We start from the raw sequence: 14,010 nt of genomic DNA, 5'->3' as shown, positions 1-14,010 counted from the left end.
TCAGAAAACAGAGTAAGAAGGAAATCCTCTAAAAATACATAAGCATATGAAAGGCATGGCTCAGAGCAGGATTAATGCCTATGCAGTAATGCCCTGGCTTTCTGTTTCCTGAATTTTAACTCCCCACTTGGTCTTCCTATTTCCATACTATTCCAGGCATTAAAAGTAAAAAGGTATTTACGTCTATTTTATATGAAAAGTAAAAGAAAATTAAAATACAGAATAAAAAATTTGTAAGTTAATAATGCATAAAGTTCTTATCCAAAGCATTATCACATAGCGCTTGGCTGACATAACTTACAGGATCAAATACCCGCACTCTTTCTTTCTTGAGCCCTACTAATGGAATTCTAATTTTAAATTTTCTTTTTTCATCTCTGGGCAATTATTATTTGTCAGTCTATTCGACCTTCTCTCCGGGGCAGGGTTGATACAGGAGTTTTAGTTACATACAATTCCTAGGTCATTAACGAGATGACAGATTGGGGAAAAGCCCTTAGCCTCTACACAAGTAAGAGGTAGTCTAGATACAGGGACACCTTGGTTTTCATCTCCATGTTGCACTCTACAGCAAGTAATAATATGCAAATAAGCTGATGCCCCAATGGTACCGAGATAAAAACATCACTGTAAATTATTATATTGCTCAAACTATTGTATATGAATTTGATAATACTGTAAGTCAATGTAAATTATCGAAGTAAAAGTAAGTTGTTGTTTTCTTTTAATTAGGAAAAAGTCACCCACTTATATAAGACAGGTCTATCCTGCAGGGCTTCCATTGCCTGAGTCAGTACTGGAGATATGTCACATGATTCTTGTGTCAATGCTCTGCATTCACCTGAAAAATCATTATAACACTTATTGTGTTATATAATCATTATAACATTATAACACTTGTTAAATTAAAATTAGGTCTTTATTATGTCTGTTGTACAGCCAGAGTCTAAATACTGTATTAAAAAAATGCTTGGAAAAGCCTAGAGAACATGCCAATCAAAAACTAGTTCATGCTGTCAAACTAAAAATGTAAGCTTAAATACCTATATAACTTCAAATGCCCACATCTGCTATCTGGTATACCATATATATATATATATATATATATATATTTTTTTTTTTTGGCTATGTTGGGTTTTTGTTGCTGCGCATGGGCTTTCTCTAGTTGTAGCGGGCAGGGACTACTCTTTGTTGCGGTGGGCGGGCTTATTGCGGTGGCTTCTCTTGTTGTGGAGCACGGGCTCTAGGCGCGCGGGCCTCAGCAGTTGCAGCACGCGGGCTCAGTGGTTGTGGCGCACGGGCTCAGTAGTTGTGGCTCGCGGGCTCTAGAGCGCAGGCTCAGTAGCTGTGGTGCATGGGCTTAGTTGCTCCACGGCACGTGGGATCTTCCTGGACCAAGGCTCGAACCCGTGTCCCCTGCATTGGCAGGCGGATTCTTAACCACTGCGCCACCAGGGAAGTCCCCACATATTTTATTATTATAAAAAACTACAGTTCTGAAGAAACCAGTCAATGAACAAACATGCACTAAATAACTGCTATACACATGGCAATGTCAAGGAGGGAAGGGAGTACTAAACATATATTACCCATTCCTTACCTTGGGAGCAATCTTCAAGGAGTTTGCTAAAATGTTTATATGGGTAACTAATATATAGTATTAAGATTATAATTTCAAAATTGTTTAGATTTTAAACTGTTTAAAAAAACTGTACACCAATATGTTCTTTATTTTACTGTCCTATCTATAAGATACTTATTAAATGTCTACTCTGCTCAAAAAACTTGGAGCATGTTCAGAAGTTCCCAACCTTTTGGAATATGAGGACCTCACGCTAGCAGTATATTTTTCTGGCATACACTGACTGAGAAAAACATACATGTGTATGGGATTGGAGCTATCTTACGATGACTCCAGAGTCCTTAGGAGTCAGAATGTCAGTCTGGAACTTCCAAGTTAGACGTCATGGGAGCACAAAGAAATATGAGGCAATGTCCTTGCCTTTATGAAAACAGAAATCTAACTGGAGAGCTAAGACATACATATATGAAAAGTAAAGTTATGTTAGAGTAGTAAATTATTGAATACCAAATAAATATATTCAGCAGTTAGTGTTCAGAGATGGGAAAAGCCACTATGATTTAATGTAGTTGTGGAGAGTTCCAGGAAGATGTAGAACCTAAGCCTGACTTTGAAGACTGAGGTAGGATTTGGATATAAAGAGGGAAAGCCAGACCATACTCCAAATAGGAGTAAACAGTGCAAACAAGAGAAGCAGAAAAACAAACAAGTTTGGGGGCTTCCCTGGTAGCGCAGTGGATAAGAATCTGCCTGCCAATGCAGGGGACGGAGGTTCGATCCCTGGTCTGGGAAAAGCCCACATGCCGTGGAGCAACTGAGCCCATGCACCACAACTACTGAGCCTATGCTCTAGAGCCCGCGAGCCACGACTACTGAAGCCCACGCACCTAGAGCCCGTGCTCCGCAACAAGAGAAGCCACCGCAATGAGAAGCCCGCGCACCGCAACGAACAGTAGCTCCCGTTTGTCGCAACTAGGGAAAGCCTGCGTGCAGCAACGAAGACCCAACACAGCCATACATACGTACATAAATATTAAAAAAAAAAAAAAGAAACAAGTTTTGGAGATAAAGAGTAAATCATCTGAAACAGATAAGGTTTTTCACAGTCAAGTACAAGTATACTGGTTAACTGGATTTAATCCCAACTCCTTCCAACAGTCAGCTGGTAACATCTATTAAAATATCCTGTGGGGCCTCCCTGGTGGCGCAGTGGTTGAGAGTCCGCCTGCCGATGCAGGGGATACGGGTTCGTGCCCCGGTCTGGGAGGATCCCATATGCCGCGGAGCGGCTGGGCCCGTGAGCCATGGCCGCTGGGCCTGCGCATCCGGAGCCTGTGCTCCGCAACGGGAGAGGCCACAACAGTGAGAGGCCCGCATACCGCAAAAAGAAAAAAAAAAAAAAAATCCTGTGCACATGTTCCATTCTTGAAGTCTTAACTACTTTGTTTTTAACAGGCAATTCTATGAACAGACTACTGAAACATTTTAAGGCAAATCTAAAGCAAATAAACCATTTGTGATAGGCAAAACAATGGTCCTCCAAAGATCCCTAATCCCTGAAACCTGTGAATATGCCATCTTACGTGGCAAAAGGGACTTTGCAGATGGAATTAAGGTGACAGACCTTAAAATAGGGACATTTTCCCAGATAACCCAAGTGGGTCCGAGGTAATCATACAGGTCTTAAAAGTAAAAAAGGCTCGCCGAAGAGTTAGAGATACGAGATGGAAGAGGAGGCAGGAGAGATTCAAAGTGAGAAAGTGACTCCATCCACCCATTACTGGCTTCGAAGATGGAGGAAGGGGCCACAAGCCAAAGAATGCAGGCAGCCTCCAGAAGCTGGGAAAGACCCTCAGTGACAGCCAGCAAGGCAACTCAGAGCTCAGTCCTCAGACTCAAAGAACTAAGTTATGCCAACAAACGGAATGAGCAAGGAAACAGGCTACTCCTTAGAGCCTCCAGAAATGAATGCAGCTGTGCCCACATTTTAATTTTAGCATGGTGATTTCTGACTACAGAACTATAAAATAATAAATCTGTGTTATTTTAAGCCATTAAGATTGTGTTAAATTTGTTACAGCAGTAATAGAAAAACTCACCATTTATTATAGTTGTAGTAACTACTACATGTAAATAACAAGAGACGTCTAATCAACTTTAAGATAATCTGGGGCAGAAATACTGACTTTATTTTTTTATTCCCATCCTTAATCATAGACAGTGCTTGAATGATAGTAGATGTTTATGAGACACATACAAAGACAATATGTTCAAATATAAAGTTTTTCTTTTTAAAAATAGTTTTTGATTACTAAGATCAAAATGATATCAAATAAAGACTAAGTGAAATAACAAAATCAAACACTAATATTCATGAATCTAGACTGCATAGAAGAAATCACGTACTTTGAGCCCACCGGTAAAGTCTTTCATAAGATGTTTCTTGAAGCAAGGCCATCTGTTCCATAATTTCTAAACTAAAAACATTAAAGGTTTATTATAATTTATTAAAAAGTTTTAGCCAATAGCTATTGAATACATCTAAGAACCTAATCACTTTATTTAATTACAGAGTGATTTGGTTATAGCCTATTAACTTTTTATCATCTTGTGGAATGATTTTTCAGTAAATTTTTACAATTAAATGTCGCCAAGTTTAACACCATCACTTAGATACCCAACTGCTGTTTTACTCTAAACGTATCAGGGTATAACTTTCTCCTTATCCAAAGATACATAAAGATTAAACTTCTATTTCACAAAATGTCATAATGTCATATACTTTAAGAACCTAGAAAATCGTTAAATTTTGGAAATATAAAAGGTAACACAATCATGAACTGAAAAGACTACTCACCCTGCTGTCTGTTGGTTTGTACGCAAGAGAACTTTGACATCATTATGAATCTGTTTTACTCTTCCCAATGCCTTGAAAAAATCCTTTAAAATTAAAGCATATTCTTTTTAACTATAGATCGAGAATACAGAATTTACAAAAGAAGCAATTAACAAGATTGAAAATGGTTGCCAAAGGACTTAGAGATGGGAAGGAGTGGAGTAGGTGATGTAGGTTTTCTTTATAATAAGCCATGTTGTACTCTTTGACTTCTAAAAACAACCAAAAAACAGTATATGTATTGCTCTGAAAAATAAGGTAATTTAAAATATGCACCTTAATTGCTAAATTTAAAAACATTTTTAAATCAAAAAAAATTTTAGGTGGTAAAATAAAGCCTTAAAAAAGAGTGATTTCTCTATAACATCTGTAACTGCTATGCTTTAAGTGATTTTAACAGAAAGCAAAATACCTCAGTGATAGGTCCTTCTCTTGTACCTCGGAGAAGACTCATTTCATCAGAAGTCAGCTGGAACTTGGATAAGAAGGCATCTGCAACTTGTGCTCTTATTTCTAATGTTTGACTGTAATATTTTAAAAAAGGCAACAAAAAATCAAGCACACTATGCATTTGCATAGCTTTAAAACAAGTTACATCTGACATAACTTCTAAAACAAAGGTGTGGAAGAGTCTCAATATCTTCAAAAGCCTTATTTCTGCCTCAAATATTAGAAGCCCATCAGGCATGTAGGTGATAAAATTGGCTGATATTGTTCTACCTCAGTAGAAGCCACAGTAAAATGATTAATCATTAAGCAAAAGAAGAAATAAGTTCATGAATGGTCCGGGTATTACAATCCTTAGCCACTTAGGTGTACTTGCATAGTTCACCTCTTGAAAACAAAGTTATCTTACAGAAGAGAAATATGCCAGTTAATTTCTTCTCAATCACTAAAAAAAATCCTAAGCCTTTGAAGCTTGCACATGAAGTACACAACAACCAAAAATCAGGTCTATTACTTTTTTATTTTAGGTTAGAAATAGTAGTCAAGAATTCATTTAGTAATCCCTCATTAATTCAAAAAAAATCACTCTTCCACTCTCCCTTCCCCACTTTTTCTGCATACGATCATAATAAAAAAAAGTCTTTTCAATTATATTATCCGAACGCAACCTATCCGGACTAGCTGACAATTAGCAAAAGGCACACTCTAGTCTGCAGGGACCTGAAGGACTGAGCAGGATCCCATCTAAGGGCAAGTCAGGAATACAAACTACAAGAGCAGAAATTCAACATCCCTGCCTTCTAGATCTTAGATTTGAAGATATATAAATAAAATTATAAGTGTTTCACTAGTAGTATTCACAGGGCAGTAATATTCTACAATCTAACAATATTCAAATGAAACTGAACAAAGATAAACATTAACCCTATCTGAACAGACAGTACAACGCATGCCATCTTTGTTTTGTTTGTACTCTTGAGTTGTGAGGTTTTATATTCACAGTCAAATGCTCCTGCTGAATGACACAGAAGGTTAGAAAGGAAAAGTCCTCCAGGTGGCAGTAATGTTCTGTTTTTCTCAAATAATGTAAATCACCTAATTAAATTTATACAGATTTAAATAGCCTATGTCCTTAATCATCTTATTAATACTGATGCTGATAACTAAAAGTTACCTAAACAGGTTTTGTTTTATATTTTTAGATAAAGCTCAAATCGTTATCATACAGGATTTAAAGCAATTTTAACACTTCATAAAATTCCCTGAGACTATACAAATTAACCATTTCAATGAAAACCTTTTGAGAGTTTCTTTTGGATCTTTATAGTCAATTTATCACGTACAACGGAAAATTCGTCGCTTTATTGGTTCATTTTGTTTTAACTAAATCTAGTACAGTTGACCCTTGAACAACGTGGGGGTCAGGGACGCCGACCCCAGCCCCCAACCCCCTGCCCTGTGCAATGGAAAACCTGCACCAGCCAGATTCAGCTTTACAGCCAGCCCTCTGCACCAGAGGAGTCAACCCACCATGGACTGTGTAGGACTGCAGTACGTATTAGCTGGAAAAAAACCCCACGTATAAGTGGACCTGTGCAGTTCAAACCCGTATTGCTCAAGGATCAACTGTAAATTCAAGATATTATTTAAATCACATTATTCTTTAGTTTTACCATATATAGTCTTCCCAGGTAAAATTTCACAACCATTCTTGACAAAGTTGAGGAGTATTTGTACAATCAAGTACAAATACTTACCTCCAAGGTGTAAAGGCCCTGAGCCAGGGTCTGAGGTGACAAAAGGTAGACATGAGGTAGACCCTGCCTTACTGTACAACACAAATGAAATATGGTAACTTTTGGAGGGCTTTTAGTATCTAAATTAAAAGTATATGAAATTAATGTTAAAATAAAACATATAAATGGTTATTGTAAATTAAAACTTCTCAGAGTATTTGATGTGTATTCATGTAATCACTGTATATGATGTAAGTTATATAAAACATAAGTGAATATGGCAAATGCATGCTGTGGAATAATATGCAGCAAATAAAAAATGAGGTCGAGCTATAGGTATTTACACAAAATTATCTATAAGGCACTTTATAGGTGCAAAAAACAAGTCACAGAAAAATATGTACAGCAACCCCACGTACTTTTAAAAAGAAACTTTACACATACACAGGAATTTTTAGGACATGTATTCACATACTGCCTGAGTATATAAAATAAACAGATTATTTCATTTTTATAATGATTCTTTTAAACCATCCCAGAACATGATTTATGAATCTTGTGGTATTTTTTTTCCCTGAAAATATACCCCTGTCATATTTTAACTCTAACTTCTAAACTCATCTCCACCAAATAATTTCAAAATAATTGAAAAAAGCTAGCAAAAAAAAAAAGGGGGGGCGGGGGGGAGGCATAAGATATAGACCAAAACAAAAAAAAGCAAAGAAATATACATGGCAAAACAAAATGAAAAAACGGTTGATCTACCAATATTCGGTGAAATGTAAATTAAAATAGTGTGATACCATTTTTCACCTATAAAATTGCTGTTTTTAATGACAACATCTAGTGTCTACAGGGTTTAATAAAATAGACATTCTCATATATTGCTGATGAAAGTGGAAACTGGCATAACCTTTCCGGAGAGAAATTTAGGCAATATGTATGAAGATACGTTTTAAAATTTCTACCATTTGATTCTTTAATTACAATTAAATTCTAGGACTTTATCCTAAGAAAATAATCTGAAATGCACAAAATGATTTAAAAACATTTACCAAACCATTATGTTTAATAATGGAAACAATATCTGATAATTTAAGAATGCTTGTTCATTCACAAGAAAAAATACAATACCACATTAAAAAACATGTTTTTTAAAAATAAAAGATATAGGAAAATGAACATGAAATTTTAAGTGAGTGAAGTAAAATATAACTATGCACACATACTAACTCTGGGAGAAGATACACCAAACTGTTAACAGTGGCTATGTCTGGGTAGTGAAACTATATCTGATTGTAATTTTCTTCTTTAAGTTTTACATATATAAAAGAAAGAAGAAGAAAGAAGAAAGATGTGATGCTCCCCCTGCTTTCTCCTAACTTTTTACCAGGCAATGAAAGAATATGTATCACATATACTCTATATTTTTACATGTATATTTGTGCAAAATAAATCCTTCTTATATTTTTATGTTACCAACTTCAAAACCTAAATTAAAATAGTTTATAACAAATAATTAAAATTACAAAACCATTAAAAAATAAAATAGTAAGAAAGAAAGAGGGACTTTCCTGGTGGCAAGTGGTTAAGAATCCGCCTGCCAATGCAGGGGACACGGGTTCGAGCCCTGGTCCGGGAAGATCCCACATGCCGCGGAGCAACTAAGCCCACATGCCGCAACTACTGAGCCTGTGCTCTAGAGCCCACAAGCCACATTACTGAAGCCCACATGCCCTGGGCCCACACGCTGCAACTACTGAAGCCCACATGCTCTAGGGCCCGTGTGCCCCAACTACTGAGCTCGCGTGCTGCAACTACTGAAGCCCGTGTGCCTACAGCCTGTGCTCCACAACAAGAGAAGCCACCGCAATGAGAAGCCCGCGCTCCGCAACGAAGAGGAGCCCCTGCTTGCCCCAACTAGAGAAAGCCTGCACCCAGGAACAAAGACCCAACATAGCCAAAAATAAATAAAATAAAAAAAAAAGGAAAAAGAGAAAGAATGAGAACTTAAATAACAGCTGAGGAAAGCTATCACAATTAAGTGCAGAACAGCCTAAGCTTCCAGCCACCAAAGCCAATGTAGAAACAAGATGTGCTACACAACTTTGTCTAATAAAAGGGAGAAATATGGAGGGTAACGCTCCTTGAGGTATGTCAGACAGTGTGTTCAGCACACTGTACCCTGTGACATAGTTTATTATTCCTTTTTTCAGATGTGATAACTGAGACTGAGGGAGGTTAAGAAATAACTCCTTAAAGATTAAAAATCCAATGAGCTCTTACCCAAGATTTGTATTAGAATTCAGGTTTTCAAGGTCTACATTCTTTCCACTAACATACTACACCTCAAAAATAAACATAAATATAAGCCAGAGACTATGTTTTTCTGAGTCCAGAGAGAAATTTGGCTGGTAGGCCTTTCCAAGAGACAAAAAAATACATAATAAATAGTGATTTCAGTGGTATTCAAAAAGATGGAGGTATGTTCATCTGGACACAGCCTTTCCTAATCATCAATGAAACCCATCTTCTGACTGTCAATTAAACATTAAGGGCAAATGTTAAACTGCAGTTCTGTGGAGACAATTCTACACCAAACTTTAGCTATTAGAGCAACAGCTGTCAAAATGACCTCCTCCTAACTCAGCTGGAAAAAATATTCGTATCATTTATAAATTTGTCTGAATAAGAATATCATGTTATCCAAATAAGCCCATATAATTTCTATTTCTAAAGCCAAATGCTTGTCTAAGTTTCTCGTTAAAAAGGAAAAAGTAATTTTTTAAAATGGAAAAACAACTCTGCCAGCACCCAGGAATGTTATGATTTCTGCTATGTAATTTTCTTAAAATACATTCACACAAATGTTCATTTGGCACATCAAATCCATAGCTCTTGGGATACTTAGAATATCATAAATGTTTGCTTCCCAGAAACATGCCAGGCCAAAACACTTTTTTCATAGGCTTGCTAAAATAATAAACACAAACAACCTTGCTTAAATAGTTTTGACAACATATGAACAGAAGGACAATATTCTAATATTGCCTCCTGCAGACATTAACCAGTCCCATACATGTTACGAGCTCCAATAAAATGCTTATTTTTCAGTTTTTATTTTATGTTCCTTTCCTGACATTGGAATAGCTATATTTCATATTCATTCACTCAAAATTATTTATTGAATCTACAATGTGTTACGCATTGGAGACACAAAAAGAGAATAAGAAATTGTCATCATTCTCAAGGAGCTCACAGTTCAGTAGGAAAGAGAGTCAATCAAACCAATAATTAGTCACGAGACTGTACTACACACTACAGTAAAGATGGCAAGAGAAAGATTTATAACTCAGACCAGAAACTCAGACCACAAACTTTGTATACAGGATCGGTGATCTGTTACTCTTAGTTTTAGTCACAATTTTCAATTGAATCTATATATGTTTTTATAGTCAGCCAACAATAACAACAGAAAAATTCATGTGTGGGTCTCTAACTGCAAATTTCTTTTCTAGGAAACTTTTCTTTCAAAAGATTAGTTGTGCTACTAAAAACATTCTAATTCGATGCTCAAGGCACATGCTTAGTTCTGAGTACAGAAATCCAGCACCTGCCTTTCCTTAGAGAGTTGGCTGCTCTGTAGAGCCAACCATCTCTTCACATCAGCTGAGGCTGCAATTTTTCTCATCGTGGTCCATGCACCAATGGGAGAGACCTGTGTGGTGATGGAACGGTTCTGTATCTTGACTGTAGCAGGACGCATAATCAGAAGTAAAAAATAAAAGACAATTGTGGAAAAAGATAATAAAATTACTAAAAATTTGAAAAATCCACATTTTAAAAAGCAGTCATTTTTTAATTCTATGGCAAACAAACAATGCATCATCACTTCCAAAGAGGGATAATCTCTCAATCATCCCAATTATCAATGTTCCTAAACTATTGTTTTATGTTTATTTTACTCTTGGATAACTGCTTAGAACCTCATACTTTGTATCATTTTTGAGTCACGTTTTTGATTATTGTTTTAACTTTGAAGTTATCTATAATTTTCTTTCTGAGTTATCTCCAAATTAATGAAGAGTTGATTATGTAAAGAAAAACTTACCTTTCAGCTTGAAGCTTAGTGGTTTTTATTATTAAATCTTGAGTCTGTTCCTTTGCTGCCTAAAATTATAAACATATCTATTATCAGTACATTTCAATTTTTTTTCAACTTCAGAAAACTAATACTGCCACTTACTGGAGTTCAGACTATAGCAAATGAGATCACACTCCAGAACTCAAAAGTTTAAAAAAGGCCCAAGTAACTGAAATAGATGTTTCAAGGCTCATACACTACGTTTAATAAGAACTCACTCAGAATTCTCAATACACACATAATGCTAAGGCTTACAAGAAAGAAAAAGGTATCACAACAATGTTTATTAAGGAATTTAATAGTTCCTGATGCTTTTCAGTGGAACAGAAGCACTGCCAGAGCCAGTTAAGGATGAAGAATAGGACTTCAGCTATAGACATGCTGAGTTGAGGTACCGGGAAACCTCTGAATGAAGTTGTAAGTTAAGTCACTGATACGCTGCTGTGGAACTCAAGAGAAATACCCAAGATGGAGATAACAATTTGAGAGTTGGGATATCCAAAAATAAAACCCTCATATAGGATTTTGGAGAACATTAAAGATAGCCCCATCTAAAGGATAGAGGGCTGTTCCTGACCAAGTCTTACTAAACAATCCTCTCTCTCCCAAACCAGAGCTGAAAGGATCAGGAGTGAAAACTTGATGAAAAGGTAGTTCAAGGATTAGGAAAATATTTATAAAGTGAATTGAAACAAATAACAAGTGTAACCAATGAGATTCTCTCTCAAAGACCTGAACTGGGAAACACTACAAAAATAAGGCAGTTACTAACGAGAAGAGAAACAAGTCAGCGGTTGTGAGGCAGGTAGAAACAGAGGGCATTAAATGAGTCAGAAGTATGTAGGTCAATGTTAACTCTACAGCCAAACTAGAGGTTTGGAACTGCTTTAATAAACAGACCTAAACTTATATACATTTTCCTGAGATATTTTTTTAGGCTGAACATAAATCATAATTAAGCTGGGTCTTTATTGGGCATAGCATTAGTTTGAAATTCCTAAGGCTTTCTACTAAGGAATTTATTTCTGCTGCATTTGTGGAACATTATGCGATTGAAAAGTTTACCAAAATTCTACAGTTATGTCTATACTGGTAAGATCAAAATATAAAGGCTTCTGGAGTTAATTGCAAAATATTAGTAAACCATCACCAAAGAGACAAAGACATTTATAGTTCAAAAAAAAGCATAATATTTATATTCAAACTTCCTACAGGGCATGATGTATTAGATATCCACACATTTTGTAGACCTATCTAGCAATTTCTGAAAGCTTATCAGGAACTAGGCTAAAATCCAGCCATTATACAGTACCTGTAGGCGACATGTCATATCTTGACAACAGCTGTTCATTGCCTGAACATCTTCATGTATGCTTTCAAGTTCCTGAAAAGGAAAAAAGTAACATCAAGCAGTATATATAGTTAAAGAAATTTCTCTCCTCTTAGCCAAATCCTTATTTTTGTCCCTTTCTTGCCAAAGCATGACAAAAGATCCCATATTTAAGACTGAAAATGATTAAAAAGAATAATATCTAGTATAAGAAAAGATGTAAAAAAAAAACCTAGTATATTCTTTTTAGAGGGTCTGACAATAGGAAAATGGCAAATGACTTAAGAATATGAGGGCCTCCCTGGTGGCGCAAGTGGTTAAGAGTCCGCCTGCCGATGCAGGGGATACGGGTTCGTGCCCCGGTCTGGGAGGATCCCATATGCCGCGGAGCGGCTGGGCCCGTGAGCCATGGCCGCTGGGCCTGCGCATCCGGAGCCTGTGCTCCGCAACGGGAGAGGCCACAACAGTGAGAGGCCCACATACCGCAAAAAGAAAAAAAAAAAAAAAGAATATGAATACCTGTTTATTCAGAAATTCTCATACTAAGAATTTATCCTAAGAAATTAATCAGATAAGTGTGCAACAATATATGTAAGAGATGATCAACACAGAGTTGCCTAAAAATGGAAAACGTGAAATGTTTCCAACCATACAATGGAAACCTGTGCATACATTAACAACGATAATATCTGTGTGTGTGTGTGTGTATGTAAGTTAGCATGGAAAGATGTCTATATAAAGCTAAAAAAAGGCTTATAAAGCAATACATATAATACCTTCCCGTTTTTTTTTTAGAAAAATACATATATATGTGTGCAGAAGAACACAGGGAAGACTCTATGAAGGGCTATACAATAAAATACTGACAGGTTATTTCTGTGTAATAGAATCATAAGTAATATCCATAGTTCCTTCTATTTCTGACTTTATTATTTATCTTTTCTATAATGAATTATTTATAACTTTTAATTAATAAAAAACAAGAAAAATTGAAAACCCAATAAACTAACAATAGTGCCTCCTCCTATATGGTTGAAAGTAATCACATATTAGATCATGCCAAAAATCTGTTAAGTCTCCCAGTAACATTCTTTCCCTATATACTCCCACCTGCAGCCCCCTCCACATATGCAAGAATTTAACTGGTCACTAAGTTCTATCATTTATAGCCCTTATTAAGTACATCTCATCCATTTCTTTTTTTACAACCCAAACAGCTACTACTCGAGTTCAGTTCAATTGCTTTCTCCTGTATGGACTGATAAAAAATGGTCTTCCAACAGCCCTCCCAGGCTCCAAACTCTTTACTAAATCATTCTCTACAATCTTTACTGAACCAATCTCTTAATATGAAAAAATGATATCACAGAATTATATCTAACTTCATACTGCACTATTATCTTCTTTTTCCCAATTCAATTCAGTGTAACACAACAGAAAGATATGCAAGGAAAGAAAGTTTCAGTGGTAGACAGGGTCTTACTATGGTCTCTTTCAACACAATGCCCAAACCTTCAAATAAAAACATGACAGTTTTATGAAGGGATGGGCCAATCATAGCGCAAGAGATAAGAAAGCAACCAAGCAGGACTACGAACAAAATGTAAGGATGAACCAGAGTTAGGAAATCACTTACAAGAATATAAGCATACATCCTAGTTCCAGAATTAAATTTTTTCCTTTCTCTATATAAAGTACTTTGAATTGTAAAAATCATAGCACCAGACATTTTCAAATGTTACTCTCTGTATCTTACCATTAATAGGATGTAAATCAAACTACTTAAGTGCTAAACTGCTTTAAACAATAAAAAATGATTTCAAAATAGCAATTAATGTCAGCAATAGCAAATAGGTACTAATAGGCAAATTAATC

At 36.1% G+C, this 14,010-nt stretch overlaps 1 protein-coding gene across 2 annotated transcripts in view; it reads right to left on the bottom strand.

Moving 5' to 3' along the window:
* Positions 1–14,010, bottom strand: part of COG6 (component of oligomeric golgi complex 6) — a 61,370-nt gene that overhangs the window by 42,763 nt on the left and 4,597 nt on the right. For both annotated transcript variants that reach the window (XM_060080144.1, XM_060080143.1), the window contains exons 3-8: positions 12,118–12,189; positions 10,773–10,831; positions 4,891–5,002; positions 4,440–4,522; positions 3,989–4,059; positions 748–841 (exon numbers count right to left, since the gene is read on the bottom strand). In XM_060080144.1, coding sequence (XP_059936127.1) covers positions 748–841; positions 3,989–4,059; positions 4,440–4,522; positions 4,891–5,002; positions 10,773–10,831; positions 12,118–12,189 — 491 coding nt within the window. The remainder of the gene's footprint in view (positions 1–747; positions 842–3,988; positions 4,060–4,439; positions 4,523–4,890; positions 5,003–10,772; positions 10,832–12,117; positions 12,190–14,010) is intronic.

The sequence above is a fragment of the Mesoplodon densirostris genome, chromosome 17 (assembly GCF_025265405.1).
Source record: "Mesoplodon densirostris isolate mMesDen1 chromosome 17, mMesDen1 primary haplotype, whole genome shotgun sequence".
NCBI classification, from domain to species: Eukaryota; Metazoa; Chordata; class Mammalia; order Artiodactyla; family Ziphiidae; genus Mesoplodon; species Mesoplodon densirostris.
The sequence above is the reverse complement of the archived record's forward strand: the minus strand, read 5'-3'. Positions and strand labels throughout refer to the sequence as shown.